The sequence below is a fragment of the Bubalus kerabau genome, chromosome 19 (assembly GCF_029407905.1).
Source record: "Bubalus kerabau isolate K-KA32 ecotype Philippines breed swamp buffalo chromosome 19, PCC_UOA_SB_1v2, whole genome shotgun sequence".
Lineage (NCBI taxonomy): Eukaryota > Metazoa > Chordata > Mammalia > Artiodactyla > Bovidae > Bubalus > Bubalus kerabau.
This window is the reverse complement of record NC_073642.1, coordinates 7,053,391-7,071,190: the sequence shown is the minus strand read 5'-3', so window position 1 is coordinate 7,071,190 and position 17,800 is coordinate 7,053,391. Positions and strand designations below refer to the sequence as shown.

Here is a 17,800-nt window from a genome sequence, read left to right as displayed (position 1 = left end):
AATAGATGATGAACAAGCCAACTATGATATCTATTCTTATTGGAAGGGTCCCTCTGTTCAGCCCATTCCCAATTTCCTCTAAGTTTGTTTTTCTGTCTCTTAGGCATTTGTAAGTGTTCTTATGAACATCCCCCCAACCAATGTGGCTGAAAGTGGTACCATCACCTTCTCACCTCTGTGTTCTTCAGCAATAACTCTGAGAAGCAGACAAGGCTGGCATCATATCAGCATCACAGATGAGAAAACAGGCTGCTGTGGGCTGAACTGTGTACTCGAACCCTCAGCACCTTTGAATGTGACCATGTTTGAAGACAGGGTGTTTAAAGAGGTGATCAAGTGGAAATGGGGTCATGAGGTTGGGCTCCAATATTACTGACATTATAGATCAGGATACAGACACGCATAGACCAAGAGCCCACGAGAGGACAAAGGGAGAAGACAGCCACCTACGAGCTAATGAGAGGGGCTGCAGAGGAAACCTACCCTGCTGACCCCATGACCTCGGGGCTCTATATCTAGAACTGTAAAGAAACAGTGTCTGCGGTTCACACTGCTGGGTCCATGGCAGTGTGTTCCAGCAGCCCCAGCACACCAACAGGGCACGGAGATGCCGAGGGACCCTTCTGGGGTCACACACTAGGGAGGCAAGAGTGGGCCTCTAGCATCCCTCTTCTTCTCCTTCTCAGGAATAATGATTCTAAAGTATCAGGGTCTCCTTTCAGACCTAATATTTCACACTTAAAATACTAACATGAAAAAACGCAAAGTACAAATTTAATTCCATTTCTTTCGGCTTCTTCTTCCACTGAAGATGCAGAAAAACATGGAAGACCGTCACCACCACTGAAACAAAACCCACTGGATAAATGACAAAACCATATTTTGCTTCATGCACTGAAGACCTGAGGTCTCCAATGACTTTAGAGGTGACAAATGCTAGGGGAACTGAGCCCTTCCCACTGAGCAAAGACCAGCAGCCAAGTACCCCTGGGGCACAGGTGGGGTGAGGAGTTAACAGGCATCTGACAAGGACTCAGTGAAGTCAGAAGGAACCAGCCAAAGTCTCATCCACCACATGGGCTAGGATGAAGGACTCAATCTGGATTAGAGGTGTCCTGAATCTATCCCACCAGACTTGTACCTGACTTACAGGAAGTCAGGAGAGGATGGAAAGCAGAGTGACATGTCCACTGTCAGGTGGGGACTGAGTGACGCTCTTATATTCCTGCCGCAAGACATATGAAACCAGGGGTGAACCGGAAGGAATTCAAGTCACGATCCAAGCCAAACCACCCAAACTCCTGATTAAACAGAAGGGTTCAGCTCCTCATCCCAGGGACCTCTTTATCACCAGAAGAGAAGCCAGCTAGGACAAAGCTGCCAGATACAGAACCGCCGTGGCTAAGGCTGACCTGAGGTCCAGCCTCCTAACTGCTCCTCAGCTCCAGGGGCCCATGGCAGTGACATCATTTAGTGTTTAAGCCAGTTTGATTTCTGTCATTTCCAACCAAATGAATCTAAAGTAACACAAACACAACTTCCAACCAATATTTTTTTACAGAGTATATACAGGTATTATTACACATGCAAATTCTTGCATAAATTGGCAATACACAATTTCTGAGTCATTATGATATCCTCTAAACACTCACTAAAATTAACTTTAGAATGCTATAAGTGAATGAAACAATACTATAAAATAACTGTACTATTTTTAAAATAATCATAACAAAACAAACTATGAAGTAGCCATCAGTGACTTCACAGAATGGCATTGATGTGTTTGTGTTCTAAAGAGCCCACCACCAAGCAAAACACTGCAGGATTCCTATTTTGACAGTGCCTCATAGAAAACTAGTTTTATTATTTCACAATCTACTTCAACCATCCACAGGTTTACATCTACCATAGTGAATGAGAAGAGATTCAAATTATTACTTAAAAACCATGAAAGTGCTAGTGGGAAGATTCTAAACTGAATCTGAATGGAGAAATTAAAATAAGCATAGCAGGCAGACAAAAAGTTTTGGAGTCAAAATAACCACTCAAAAAATCAAGCATCTTTTCAAAACATCCAAAGTACCATTTTAGTGTTTAAGAATAGCCAAAAATATTTTCAAATACTCATGCTCACCAAAAAAAAAAAAAAAAAAAGGAAAAGGAAAAAAGGCTCACAGGCTCCATATTTTCATGCCAAGTTCCAAGCTGGAGTGATATTTTATGAATTAATTTATAAGGTCCTAAAAGAAGCTATAAAGGAAATAGGATCTGCCTGTCCCCTCTCTGGAAGCCCTGAATCTTTTAGCCTCTAGCCTCTGAGCTGGAAATGCAGCCTCTGTGGTACAAAATAGAAGGCAGTGATTCCTCCCAGGTGGCCTTCCCTGTGTCGGCCTCTCTGCCCCTAGCATGGTGGCTTACCTGGACTCAATCAGCGGAGCAATTGAGTGCTTCACGGAGGAGAAAGAGTTATCAGACTGCTCTTCACCTGCCTGAGCCAGCTGCCCACCCGCAGGCCACGTCCAAGGTCGGGATAACACAAGATCAGTGACAAGGCACGATGATGCTGGTGACTGCCGTGCTCAGCCATAAGGAACATGCTCCCATGGGAAATCATGAATTAACCTCATTAATCTTTCCAGGAAACTTCAAGAATGTATTCTGCTGGCATCCTGGTAAATTAATTTTTCCAGTTTCTAAACCCCCAATGTTTAAAAGTTAATCCAAACTAGATAGGGCCTCATTAACTGCTTATTAGCTAAGCCTCTTAGAAGGCCTGTTGTCTTTCTTCACACAGCAACAAAGTTTACTATTTCACACAATTCAAGAAGGACCAGAAGCAAAATCTATACTTTTCTCCTAAGTCTGTGTTCCTACCCAAGACAGAGCCTGAGTTGGCATCACCTTAAACAAACACATGCTCCTGCATGGCAGAGCATGTTGACGAGAGATCTGGGGGTTGGGAAGAGGATTATTTTTTAGGCAAATTCAGAAATTTCTCTCTGCAGCCTTGCATGACCATGCTTGTTTCAACTTAATTTCCATCACATCCTCCCTACCCTGGCTTTGCACATTTTATTTCCTTCACTAAAGGCAAAACAGCCTCTCAAGAGTGCCTCCAAACTAACCTTAGGGACAAAAATGCAAATATCAGCAGAATTTATCATTTTGTCAGCAATCCTTGGTATCACGGCCCCAAAGAGGATGGCAGCTGGTAATCACACAAATATTCCACAATACCATCCACAGGCACCCCGAGTTTCTGGTCACTGACTAGCAGCTGACGAGCACCAGCTCAAGCAGAGGAAAAGTAGGAACAAAACATATTTGCTCTTGGGTTTTACTCTGTGGTCCTGCTTGGCGGTCCTCACCCGAGAAAACCCCGCTTGCGATGGTCCACAGGTGCTATTACTCATGTTTAAAACGTCGGAGGGCAGCAGTTCTCAGCGCCAGCTGAACATCAGAACCACCTGGGGAGGTTTCAAATCGCCAGATGCCCCGGCTGCACCCCAGACCAATAAAAGCGGCTCTCTGGGGGCAGGACCGGGGTGTGACTAGTTGTTAAGGTGCCCCAGGTGATACCAATGGACAGCCAGTGCCGAGAACCTCTGCCTCCGAAACAATTTTTCAGAAATGCAGAAAACGCACAGATTTAGAATGATCACCATTCACTTTGAGAGGAGATAGAGAAAAAAATGATTCACCAAGACTGACCCAAAAGGGAAGAAGCACCACCCGCAAGCCGTAGACTATCATCTTTATCAAGGGACACCGAAAGGCAGACAGCCAGTGATCCAGCACCGTGAGAAGTCCTTAAACACCGACAGGTAATCCACAGGCTGCCCAAACAGAGCCGCAGAGCACAAGAACCCTGGGTTCTCAGCCCAAACTGCTCATCAGAACCACCTTTAAAAACACACCCAAGTCATGCCAGACCAATTAGATCAGGATTTGTGGGGACTGGCTAATGCACAGCACTTTTTAAAACAATGGCTCTCACACCTAACTTGACCAGATTTACCTGGACCCACCGCCATGGTTTCTGATCCGGGGCTGGGCTGGGGATGGGGATATGAGAACACGCAGTTCTAACAGGCTCCCTGCTGATGCTGGTGCTACTGGCCCAGGGGTCACACGTTGAGAACCACTGTTTCCTAAGTTCCCCAGCTGACTCTGATCACTGCAGCCAAGACAGAGGACCGCTGTATAAGAAGAGCATGCTCTGGCCATGGTGTCCAGGGAAGGAATTACTGTAGCTCTGCCACCAACCTTGGACTTGACCACGATAAGCCATTGAGGTTTTTCAAGCCTCAACTTGCTCCTGGTCTATAAAATTGAGATGTAACAAAAAGAGATCCTTGGTTCTTTCTACAAATGTTTTTTTCAAAGGGCTAATTACACATGAAACACTGATATAAACACACATAGAAAGGAAAAGAAAGTGGCCTTATGGGCAATTAAAAAAAAAATAGCTTTCAAAATACAGGAAAGCTAAGTTCTTGCTCACAGGATTTCAGTACATTTGGAGACACATCAATGGGGATGGTCTAGGGATATGTGACAGTGTCAAACAGGCACGTGCTGTGAGTCATTCACGCTGTTTCCCAGACTCACCTGTGAGGACCTTGCAGAGCTGCCCAGGTATCTGGGCCTCGGGAGAGGGGCTGGGTGTCAAGGACCATTTGCGTCTGACCAGATGCTCTTGTCCCTGGGAACTGTTGAGGGGCTGGATGAGCACCTGCTCCTGCCCAAGCTGGATGAGGCCAACCTGCCCAGAAAGAGAAAAACAGACGTCAGTCATCCTCATTCACGCCCGTCCAGGACCCCAGCGGCAGAAGCTGGGAAGGCCACCCAGTTGAGGCCTGTTCCCGTGCTGGGGCTGCTGCTTTGCAGGTTCCGCTGATTCACAGAGCCCAAGAATGAGCTCATGTGTGACCTGAAGCATGGGGATCAAGCGACGGAAGGCAGAGGCTGGGGCACGACAGCACCCATTCTCTGTGTTCACTTTCAAAGGTATATTATTGTGTTTTGGTTTTTTTTTAAACTTTTTAAACTATTTTTAAGTCATCCCCCAGATCATCCACTAGATCACTGAGAAAGCAAGAGAGTTCCAGAAAAACATCTATTTCTGCTTTATTGACTATGCCAAAGCCTTTGACTGTGTGGATCACAATAAGCTGTGGAAAATTCTGAAAGAGATGGGAATACCAGGCCACCTGACCTGCCTCTTGACAAACCTGTATACAGGTCAGGAAGCAACAGTTAGAACTGGACATGGAACAACAGACTGGTTCCAAATAGGAAAAGGAGTACATCAAAGCTGCATATTGTCACCCTGCTTATTTAACTTATACGCAGAGTACATCATGAGAAACGCTGGGCTGGAAGAAGCACAAGCTGGAATCAAGATTGCTGGGAGAAATATCAATAACCTCAGATATGCAGATGACACCACGCTTATGGCAGAAAGTGAAGACGAACTAAAAAGCCTCTTGATAAAAGTGAAAGAGGAGAGTGAAATAGTTGGCTTAAAGCTCAACATTCAGAAAACTAAGATCATGGCATCTGGTCCCATCACTTCATGGCAAATAGATGGGGAAACAGTGGAAACAGTGTCAGACTTTATTTTTCTGGGCTGCAAAATCACTGCAGATGGTGATTGCAGCCATGAAATTAAAAGACACTTACTCCTTGGAAGGAAAATTATGACCAGCTTAGACAGCATATTAAAAAGCAGAGACATACTTTGCCAACAAAGGTCTATCTAGTCAAAGCTATGGTTTTTCTGGTAGTCATGTATGGATGTGAGAATTGGACTACAAAGAAAGCTGAGCGCTGAAGAATTGATGCTTTTGAACTGTGGGGTTGGAGAAAGCTCTTGAGAGTCCCTTGGATTGCAAGAAGATCCAACCAGTCCATCCTAAAGGAAATTAGTCCTGGTTGTTCATTGGAAGGACTGATGTTGAAGCTGAAACTCCAATACTTTGGCCACCTGATGTGAAAAGTTGACTCATTTGAAAAAACCGTGATGCTGGGAAAGATTGAGGGCAGGAGGAGAAGGGGAGGACAGAGGATGAGATGGTTGTATGGCATCACCGACTCGATGGACATGGGTTTGGGTAGACTCCAGGAGTTGGTGATAGACAGGGAGGCCTGGTGTGCTGCAGTTCATGGGGTCGCAAAGAGTTGGACACGACTGAGCAACTGAACTGAAGTCACCCCCCCAAAAGTCAACCTGAGCAGGTACCTCCAAAAATGTTGGGAATGAATGACAATTATATCCTTAATAGGAAAAAAAAAAAAAGTATATATGTATATCCCTGCTACTGCTGCTAAGTCACTTCAGTCGTGTCTGACTCTGTGCGACCCCATAGACGGCAGCCCATCAGGCTCTGCCATCCCTGGGATTCTCCAGGCAAGAACACTGGAGTGGGTTGCCATTTCCTTCTCCAATGCCTGAAAGTGAACAGTGAAAGTGAAGTTGCTCAGTTGTGTCCGACTCTTGGCGATCCCATGGACTGCAGCCCACCAGGCTCCTCCATCCATGGGATTTTCCAGGCAAGAGTACTGGAGTGCGGTGCCATTGCCTTCTCCAATATATATCCCTCAGTTCAGTTCAGTGCAGTCGCTCAGTCGTGTCCGACTCTTTGCCTAGGCATCACTATTTAGACTATTTAGAATCCCTACTTAGACTATTTAGAATTTTATATAGAAACTTATCCCTGGGAATTACTAGAATCAAATAGAGAGGATGGAGTCAGATCTTAGTGTTAATAGTTTGGTGATAGGAGATTTATAGATTTTCTTCAGTATTTCAAGAGAACTTGGTAGAGTAATGAATTAGATTTAGGTTCTAATTTAAAGTACATCAGTGATTTAGACCTGTAATTTTAAAATCTTATCAGGTTCGTAAGCAGTATCAGAATGTATAAGAGAACTTAAGACTTCTTTACAAGACTATTAACTCATTATTTAGAAGAACCATTTAAGTTCTTGCAAAGGATTTATTCTTTAATCAGACTACAAAAGAACTTGAAAATGAAACTGAATATGCTAAATTTCTAAACATGGTTTTAAAGGTTTAAATGTTGTTCATCACCAGATTTGTAAACAGGATCAAATGTTATCCAAAGGCTCCTTAAAAAGAATTTCAAAAACTTGCTACATTATAATGAGAACATGATTTGTAAATTGAACAAAAAACAACTTGCCGCTATAATAGAGTGACTATTAATTCTTAAAAACACGTACACAATGCAGAGAACTTTTCCCTTCGTTTGGAACCAATGCTGACAGCATTAAAAGTCTGCCCTCCTCCCAGGATACTTGCCGCTAGCTTCCCTCTGAATCATCAACAAAACGAGGTAAACCTCCCACAAGGAACCTGACTGGCTATTATCCGTGTTTGCCCGCTGGACCCTGCAGCCCACAGCCCCGGCTCTGGGTTCATGGTTGGGACCACCTTTGCCAGCACAGATTCGGGAGGTAGAGCCAATCTGTCTTAGGCTGTCACGAATATCCCTGCTTCTCTCCCCCCAACCCCACACACACACTACTTTCTAAAAGCTGTAAACATACTAAAGCAATGGTTCCCAAACTCCAGTGTGCATCAAAATCAGCTGGAGGGCGTGGATGCTCAGCAAGAACACTCATTTCTAACAAGTCCCCAGGTGGCACCTCTGCTGTAGGCCTGAGGACCACGCTTTGAGAAGCACTGGTCTCCACCACAGCTCAGCAGTTCCTCCAGCCTCAGCTACAAAGTTTACTCACACCAAAGGATACAGACTCCTCTACCTTCTGAAAGGACGCATCGATTCGAATCCTCTGGAAATAAATCAGATCAATTATGAAGATCGCCTGCAACTTCTAGTCCCCAAATCACAGGGTGAGACCATACTTACTGCTCTAAGCAGATTGCAAGGTTTCCATTTCATTAGAACTTCTGCCAAGAACAACTCAAGAGATTTTACTGCCCAAATAAAACTGTCTTAAAGTGGTACTGCATGCCTTGCCGGGAAGCAGGGCTTTCTCCCCTCTCCTTTGAAGTTAAAACCTGAGTCTGTTCACTGTGATACTTCAGGGAGGTGGTTGTGGGGGGCAGTGCAGATCCCCACCGGAAAGCCTCAGGGCAGAACCCCTCGAGAACTGCCACTGGAAACGTCCATGATTGAGTTGGCAGGATCAAATGTTGGCAGATGGGCCCCGCATGGAAGGAGGCTGTGCTCCCTGGAGGACACGCTCCATTCTGACAGGGTCCCAAGTCTCCCCAAAATGCTCAGGCTGCGGGAGGGCAAAGCCCCCTTGTGTCTAGCACTTTCCAAGCCAGTTATCCTCCACTCAGCCCAGTGTCCAAGCCGCAGGGTAAAAGACCATTTAGCCAGTAGTTCTGATGTGACATAACACAGAGAATCTGTAAGAAAGCCTACGGGCAGGCACACATACACACACACAAAACCACAGTCCCACCTCCTGGTGGAGTTTTTACCTTAGAGGGTCGTTTTCACAGGGACCACATGGTGGTTTCAATCTACTCAAGAAAGAGACTAGCAAAGCTGCTGAGACAGACACATGGGCCAAAGACCTGTACTCAACCGGGCAGCCAGGAGCCCCCAGGGCCCGGAATTTCATGCAGGCCTGTGGCCAGAACGAGCACCTGGAGGGGCCGCAGGGCATGGCCCACCTGTCCAGAAGCCACCACAAGGAGGGACTTGCCCCTGTCCTCCCCAAGTGCTGCCACCGGGCACCCTGAAGCCTCACCAACACCCACTGGGTCATCGCAGTGGTAAGACGTTCTGTGAAAAGCGCTGTCTCCACCACCACCACCACCCTCCCTGCCACACACACACACAGACATACACACACACACACATGCAGAGACATATATATACACACATACAAACACAGAAATACATACACAGATGCACACACACATACACGCAGACACATATACACACACATATACACACATGCGTGCACACATATACACACATGCACACACACATAAATGTGCACACACATACACACACCCACATATGCATACATGCACACACATACACAGAGACACATATATACATACACACATGCACACACATATACACACATGCATGCACACATATACACACATGCCCACACACACATACACACATATGCATACACGTGCACAGAAATACATACACACATGTACACACATACATACATACACACAGAGACATACACATACACACACACACAATCTCAGCATGGGAAAAACTTGTCAGCCCTTTCCCTAACCATCCTCTCCCTCCCCTTTCCCTACAAAAACCAATCCCCTTCCCCGGCACTCTGTGTCCCAGCCCACTACCACTGTGTTAGAGGGCATCTGTCACAGGCCAGTGCATAGTTTGTGTCTTTGAGGCAAGATCAGAATTATTCCTCATTATTTTTCCAATGTCTGCCACATGAGAGTGACTCAAGAAAAATGTGAGTGAACTGGACTGTACTGGGATGGACTCAAATTAAATGGATGCAACAGAATGAAGTGGACGGACCGGCGCAGACTAGAAGGCCCCAGCGCAGTGCTCCCGCAGCCCCGCGCCCACAGTCCTGTCCCCGGCTGCATGCTGCAGTCCCTCGGCCGGTTCTGAGAACTCCTGAGGCCCAGGCCCCACTCCAGGCCACATGAGTTAGATCTCTGGGGGTAAAACTCGGGCACTGGTATTTTTTTAACTCACTGGGAGACGCTGATGCAGCCAGCATCAAGAACCACTTTCCTAGCTTTCAGCTGGCTGCTGGAGAGGTGGCCACCTCCCACGTCAATCCAGGACCTGGAGGTGCCCTGGGCATGGAGCGCCTGCACCAGCCTGGGCCTTCCTGACTGGGCCCTCTGCCTTGTGGCCCCAAGAGCTGAGCAGGGCTTTCTGGGTTTGCATTATTCCTCTGCTCACTGTCTATGTCGAGAAGGGAGCCACTGGGAAATGCTCTTGCAAGGCTTCCCTGTTCCACAGACAGCAGCGAGGAAACGCCTCAGATCACAGTATATGCAGGAGCACTGCAGACCCCATCTAAAGGGGACTGGACTCCCATGGCGGACAGGACTGGAAGCCCAGAGGCCTCTGGCTTTTAAAGGAGACAACAATCCTCAATGAAATGAAAAGAGAAACCTTACATCTTCTAAGATTTGGTATCCTACTAAAGAAGTTTGTTGAAGTTGCTCAGTCGTGTGCAACTCTTTGGATTCCCATGGACTGTAGCCTACTGGGCTCCTCCGTCCATGGAATTTTCCAGGCAAGAGTACTGGTGTGGGTTGCCATTTCCTTCTCCAGGGGATCTTCCCGACCTGGGGATCAAACCCAGGTCTCCCACATTGCAGGCAGATGCTTTACCTTTAAAGAAGTTTGGGGCAAATAAAATGTATCAGGTGTAACCTGATATTACAAAAGTTCTGAGTGGTTCCCTTTCAGTTCCCTTTATTCTGGAAGCTGGCTTTGAGGGGTTTCAGTGCTGCTTTAAGAGAGCATTATAATCTGGGTATTATTAACCCCACCCAATCCCCTGAAGCAGGACTAGCTCTCCCTGCAGCTGGAAAAATGAGTGAATGTCAGAAAGGTTTGTAACTTCCTAACATTAGTGAGACTTCTTTGCATAACATGAAAAATGCATTTAAGAAACTCTGTTGCATGCATGTTCTGGAAACATCTGACGCTCTTCCCTCTGTCTGAGGGGACCTGCCTAGTGACTGGTGACCTCACTGTCCTACAAAGGCCACACGGGGACTTCAGCACCCAGGGAGCCTTCGAAGCCTCTCCTTTTCAGGAGGCCATGGCTCCTGGGTTCACTGGACTGGGTCTTCAACGGCCTCCTCCCTGTGGAGGGGTGTGTAGGTGGCTGGAGAGGACGGAGCAGCAAGTCTGCTCCCAAGAAGGAAAAACAGTCCTGGGGCTGCAGGCCTTGCTACACTGGCCTCAGACTTTTGGGAGGCCTCAGCGGAATCTGGGGGGGCTCAAACCTGTCCCAGGAGCATCCCCGATACAGCACAGGCATGAGGGGCCTCCCAACCTCCACAAGGAGCCCCCCTTTCAGGGTTATGTTGCTGCCTCTGCAAACGTCAATTGCCTGAACACAGATTCTTGGTCTTTACTCCAAAGTCAGCCTCCCTGTTTACAGCACTAGACAGTCAGTCACAGACCCCCTTCTTCAGACCCCTCTCTTGTAGTTTTCCTCTCTGTTTCCACAACCCAAGCCTTGAGGCCCATCACCTCGCCCTTCCAAACGCCCCCTGCTCCTGTCCTCCCCACAATGCTCTCCCCAGGGACTCCCCGGTTAGTAGCCAGAAATGCCCCCTCATGGCCTCCAAGCCAGTGATCCTCAAAATGGTCCCCGACCAGCAGCAGCACCTGAGAACCTGTCAGAGCTCAAGCTCTCGGGTCCACCGCCAGATGGACTGGATCAGAAACCTGGGGGGTGGGGCCCTGCAAGCCAGGTAGCAAATGCTGCCGGGAACTCTGATGCCAGCTCAGGGCTGAGAACCACTCATAAAGGATGAACCCCCTCCCTACCCCCACCCTACAGGCTTAAGAGCATGCTCCTTCCCCTGCGAACCTTCCGAGACAGGGCCCCATACCCTACTTCTCTCTGAGGCTCACTGGGAGCCTACCGGAGGGTCCTACACACGGCAGGTATATGATAATGATCTGCTCATTTAGTCAACAGCCTGACTGGTTGGTTGATCTATAAATGGAAAAGTCTGGAAATAGCCTGTGGGGCAAGAGAAGAAATGTGTTTCTAATGCTTTAACGTGCCAGGCTCTCGCTAACTGATTTCAGACTTTATCTTACTTCCTTCTCTCGACAGCCACGCAAGCCAATGCTATTTACCCTTGTGTGACTTCAGACAGGGGCATTCAAAGGACATAAGCGACTTGCTCAAGATCACAGCCCGGAAAAGTCTTATTTCCGAAAGAACATGGGTGTGACGGTGCACCTGTGAGCCCATGTGTAGAAACACGCACGGGGAAGGTGCTGACTCTGAGTGGTTCCCCAGGACGTTCTGGCTGCAAAAACATCTCCTGTTGCACATATCCAAGGTCAAGGAGCTGCAGTATCTCCAATTCAGGAAATAAGCTTCAAGAATGCTGTCAAAGAAGACATCTTCAGTCATCATCCCATCTTGTACTTCAACAGGTTGCCAACTAAATACAAAGTTCAGGTATACACGTGTATACCTGTGGCGGATTCATGTTGATATATGGCAAAACCAATACGATATTGTAAAGTTAAAAAATAAAATAAAAAAAAAATACAAAGTTAAGATGGGAAAATCTAGCTACATACCCTAGGTAAGTAACTAGACAGGCTTAGGTATCCGAGGTTACAGTCAAGGGCAGCCTGATGCTCACGAGCGGTGGGTACAGAGTTACCATCAAGCAGAGTGAGCATCCTTCCAGAGGAGTTGGTGGGAGGCCTTAGAATTCTATGCTCCAGGTTCTCCTCTTCAATTCCTCCGCATCCCAAATTTCACAACTGTCTTTTCCCTCCTTGCTTTCCTTAACATCCACTCAAGTGATCCTTTTTACAAAGCTTTAAAAAATGTGTTTTGCATTTTCCAAATACATTTATGTTGTGCGTGATAAATTCTTCAGTAACATTAACTGCTGAAAGACTAAGGACTGCGTGCCTTCCCCACACCCGTATCAATACCATGATGCAGGATAACCTGCATAAAGGATAAGGTCTCTTTGCTCCCTTCCCAATGGCCTCCACACCACACAGCTTTTGCCAAGACTGCTTCCTACTCAGCTATAGTGATCAACTGATGCTGCATTTAAAAGCTGGGCAATTTTGTGGGCAATGAAAAGCGAGTTGGGCAACTCTAAAGGGAGAGGCAGCAACCTCCCAAACTGGCCCCTTCATCACTGATATCACGCTGCCCTCTTGAGAGCATGGGCCCCCAACTCTTCTAAGCCACCTGCTGACTGCCTGGCTGACCTCAGTCCCACCCCGTTCTTATCTGGACCACATTTCTTCGCCTGTAGAAATGGTGAGCACTCTCCTAAAAGCTCCTGAGCAGACTGAAAGGAAGAGCTATGGGAACTAAGAGTGTGGGGAGCAGCACGGGCAAGGGGCTCCCGCCCCAGCCCTGCACTGTGGTCGGGCACTGGGCAGACAGAGCCCCTGCCCTGTGGTCGGGCACAGACAGAGCCAGGCTGGGTGGCCCATGAGGCCAGTGAGCAGCCTGGGTGACAGAAACATAAGCCAGCATCTCTCGGAGCATGGATGTGACTCCAGAGAAGGTGTCCTGGGACCACCCCTGACCTTCTGTTCCTCCTGGGTGGCCTGGAGAAAGGGCCATGCCCCAGAGCTTCTGGGTGTCCCGTGTGGCCCCAGCATCTCGCCCACAGGGCACCCCCTCAGGCCACAGCCCCAGCTAACAGGCGGACATGTTCTGGCCAAGGACTTCCCTGACCTGGTGCTTGTGAGGCAGAAGGGCCCCTGTTCAGCAGACCAGACGCTCTGCCTGCCCGCCCTCCTCTCCTCTCATGTGGGGATGAGGACGGCCCCTCCATCCTCTTCTTTCCGACAGGCAGCACTGAGAGTCTTTTCAGAGACGGAAACTCGCTGTCTCTGGGGTTCCATCTCCACTGCCTGCTCTGGTGAATCTTAACCCGAAGTTTCTTCAGATTCCGCCAGCCTTCCATGATCTGGTCCCATTCACACGAGGCAGCTGATCCAAACTCATATAAATCCTCTGGGAAAGAAAATACCTTCTTCATATACCCAGAGTTCATCACTTTGGAGTCAAATACAGTTACAGAAACTTCCCAAAACCTATGTTATGTCTGAGAACTTCTCTGAAATGTAAATAAAATGAAGATGCATAAACGTAAACCAATTAATACTTGAGCCCATGGTCTCTGAAGATCCAAAAAATGCAGCTTGCACAGCTTTTCAAGGTAAGACAGAGAAGGGAAACACCATAGACCCCCACCTCCGCCCACTGTCAAAAGGCGGGGTTCCAAGGGTGGAGAGCAAAACGGAGTGTGAAATTTACTTCCCCTGTCCCCATGCACAATTAAGGAACGATCTATTCTAATCACGCATCTCCTTCAAACAGGTGTCAAATGTCTCTGGAGACGGCTCAGGGAGCAGAGGCCGCACACACCTCCCTGCAGGCAACGCTCCTCATTAGGCCGTTCCGGAGACCTGAGATGCAGCAGGTTTAATTCATACTCAACACTGGAATAAAATTTTATCAAACACATCCATGTCCACCTGTCTCTTTACCTTCTTACGGCTGCTTCTGCACTCAAAGAGCAGTGTTGAGTAGTTGGGACAGAGACCATATGGCCTGCAAAGCCTGCAGGATTTACTACTTGGTCCTTTGCAGAAAGTTTGCCAGCCCTGCTCAACATGATTCTTCAGACACAACGAGCCTTTGGAATGCTCCCAGCTGTGGGCACCAAAACTCACCTACTGGACATTATTCCTTTCCCCATACCTCATGGTTGAACCTGTCCTCAAAAACACACAACACCCGAGCGAGGTCTCTACGGGGCTTCTACCATGGTCCAGAGGGGCTAACACAACATTACTGCCCAGCGGAACTGTCTTAGGCACACCGAGTACCAAAATCAAAGTAAGGTGGGGTGTGCCTACATTCCTGCTGCTTTCTTTTCTAGAGGAGCAGGACCACTCTGCCACCAGAGGTCCACTCCAAGTCACCCAGCAGTCTCTGAACCCCTGCCCTTCCTCTATAGGGTGTATTAGAAAGAAGTGTCCAATGTCCAGCTTACATCTATGGGACACACAAGGCAGACGAAACCACAGAAGTACGAATTTTAAATCTAAAGTCTTAGAGGTGCCCCCACTGCAGCTGGCACATGCTTAACGCAGCCTCTTTGCCTCGTTCCTTTATCTAAAGCACAGCGCCCTCACATGGTGCTGAAGGGAAGGGCAGTCCTGCTGAAAACCTGGAGGACAGAAGGGAACTCTCACAGCTCAGAGCCATGTGTGAAAGGGCCCAGCACTCACTCCCGGAGGATTTTAAATCAGTGTTATCCAGATATCCACTCTCAGATCCTTCGCAGATAGCGCCTCGCTGGAAACTTTACACCAAGAAGTATAAACTCTGACCTCTACAGAAACTCACTAAACCGCAGCAAATGGGATTCAGATGTTTCCATGTTCAGTACAGTGATGTGACCTAGACTTTAAACACTTTGGCAAAAACAGGAAAAATGATGTGGGCCTTCCAGTCCCTCCCAGAACATGATACAGCCTTGACCCGAGTCCTTCAGTGATCTGAGCCTTTCTCACCCCTGCTTAAGCCTCCTCACCCACAGCTCAGACTCCCTGCTGCTGTTCCACACTAGCTCCTACCAGGACCCTCCACGGTCCCTTTTCCTCATTTAACCAAAGATGCCAATTTCTCCAGTCCAGCAAATGGAGATCATATTCTTATCAGAACTCAAAAAATCCTACAAGGGGAACTGGTGAAAGCCAAGTTTAGAATTACTACCTAAGGTCCCCTACACTGCCGGGAAGCGAGCAGTCTTACATAAAGACTCTGACCCTCAGGGTTTCTGATCTTTGTGGCAGATTTGTGTCAACTTGTTGCACGGTATGTGGGTAAGGGCGAGAGAATTCTAGATGGTGGAATGAGAGAAGGTGGAAGTGGGGAAAGCAGTTTCCTGTGCCAGGAAAGGACAGACACAAAAGAGTATCAGAAACCACTTTCCCAGAAGATAGAGACGCGTGCTCTGCGCCCATCCCAGGCTCTGCCGGGTGGGGGCAGCCCATCTGCCAGCCATCTGTGCTCCTTGGGGGCATGATGAGAAGCTGAGAAGTGTTGTTTGGGCACCAATGTAACCAAGTGAGCCAGTGTGAGCAAAGGCAGGGCAGAGGCGCCAAGGACTTCCTCCCTCCCTCCGAGCACTCCACAGGTGCGGAAACCGCAGCAGTGGTGGGTAAGGGCAGATTACTGCCACACCAGAGAGCTTCCAGGGACAGAGAGAGGGGCTTATAACCAAGGTCAGCATTCCTCAGGCCTAGCTGAGGGTAGGTGCCAACAAATGCCTGCTTGCAGCATTAGGTAAAAATATTAGGGACACCTTCTCTTTCCTGGCTCCCATGTTTTAACTAAGAAGAGTAGGTTAGCGGCCTGTCTGGGGACCCCTCCAAATATCCCTTCCTGAGTAAAGACTCAAAATTACAAAAAGGAGGCCAATGCTTGACTCGATCCCCAATTCAAGAACAGACGAACATACAGATCGGTGTTCCCCATGACATGCACACAGCACACCTGTGCAGAAGCAAACAGGGCTCTCTCTACATCCCGGCCAGGTGCACGTCTCAGTCTAAGGGCCTGGCGGATTTCATCTGGGCAGGACCTGTGCTCCCTGGGCAGGCTGCGGCTATCTCGCGGTGCACCCCCACGTCGGTGCTGGCCTGACTCACCTCTGAATTTGCAGAACTGACAGCGCTGGGTAATGAGATGACTCCCCTTTCTTGCCCTCTGCTCCTAGACCCTCTGGGAGGTTGGGGGTGCTCCCTCCTGCCAGCGGCAGAGCACATCGGAGGCCCCACCGCCATCCCAGCCCTCCCCGGAGACCTCCCTTCACCCCCACCCTTGGCGCCCGGACAGATAGCCAGGCAGACCCGGAGGTGGCAAGGGCTGTACCAGGCCGCCGGCGGCGCCGCAGGCGCTGAGCGAGACGAGGGAGCCGGGGTGGCCGAGCACGCTGCCGGAGTAGAAGCACAGCTCTGCTGACCGTCCGTGGCGCCCGCCTGCGCCGTCCTCCTCCACCTCGAAGCCGCCGGACAGGAAGCGCAGGTCGCGGCGCAGCTGCAGGTACAGGTCGCGCCCGAAGGCCGGCAGGTGCAGCAGCAGGGCGCGCTCCCCCAGCCTGGCGCGCGGGGCTGCGGGGGGCGCGCGGGGCCGTCGGCGCCTGCGGGGCCCGGGGGCGCCGGGCAGGGGCGGCAGGTGCACGTCTTCCAGGCGCACCCGCCGCGGGAGCACCACCTCCACGTCGGCCGCCGCGTCGCCGACAGCTGCGGGGAGAGACGAGACGCGTCAGCGCGGCGGGGCCCGCCCTCCCGCCCGCCTGCCGCTCGCGGGGGCCAGCGCCGGGCATCCAGCGCCAGCGCGGTCCCGAGACGGCGCCCTCGTCCCGTCCCTCGCCCGGGCACCTCCGCGCCGGCCAGCGCCGCCGCCCGGGCCCCGCGCCACTCCGGACGCGGCCGCCCGGGCCCCTCCGGGGACGCGGCGCCCGGGGGAGCCGGACCCCCGGCGGCCGCCCGGGGCCGAGTCCTCCGGCCGCGGCCCGCGCCCCCTCGACCCCGCGGCTGTCAGCGGCCGGCCGCCGCGACGCGGCCGCGCAAGCAGGCGGAGGCCGCCGGGGAGGGCAGGCGGAGGGTGGCCGCGGGAGGCGCGGGCGAAGGGGCGGCGGGAGCGGGGCGCTACCTGTCCCCGGGTCCAGTCCCCAGAGCAGCAGCAGCAGCAGGGGTAGGGCCAGGGGGGGCAGCAGGGCGCCGTCACACATGGTCCTCGGGAGCAGGCGCCCCCCGCGCGGCCGCTGCGGAGCAGGAGCGCGCGAGGCGGCGGCGCCAGCCGGAGTGAGGCTCCCCAGCCTTCGGAAAAAGTAATTAGCGCTGCGGACAAACCCAACGTGGTAAATCGCAAGCCCCGCCTTCTTCTCGGGAGGCGGGCAACGATTGGACTCCCGCTTTCTCCCGCCCCGCCTCCCCCTCGCCGATTGGCTGGGACGGACCTGACCCAGAGTGCGTAGTTAGGTTGTAAGCACTTTCTTACACGTGGTTTCTGGGCAGTT

The 17,800-nt window shown here is 50.2% G+C and overlaps 1 protein-coding gene across 1 annotated transcript in view; it reads right to left on the bottom strand.

Moving 5' to 3' along the window:
• Positions 1-17,595, bottom strand: part of ADAMTS17 (ADAM metallopeptidase with thrombospondin type 1 motif 17) — a 394,605-nt gene extending 377,010 nt beyond the window's left edge. The window contains exons 1-3 of the mRNA XM_055555537.1: positions 17,434-17,595; positions 16,651-17,021; positions 4,612-4,765 (exon numbers count right to left, since the gene is read on the bottom strand). Of these exons, the coding sequence (XP_055411512.1) occupies positions 4,612-4,765; positions 16,651-17,021; positions 17,434-17,512 (604 nt within the window). The 5' untranslated portion in view covers positions 17,513-17,595. The remainder of the gene's footprint in view (positions 1-4,611; positions 4,766-16,650; positions 17,022-17,433) is intronic.
• Positions 17,596-17,800: the final 205 nt, after the last annotated feature.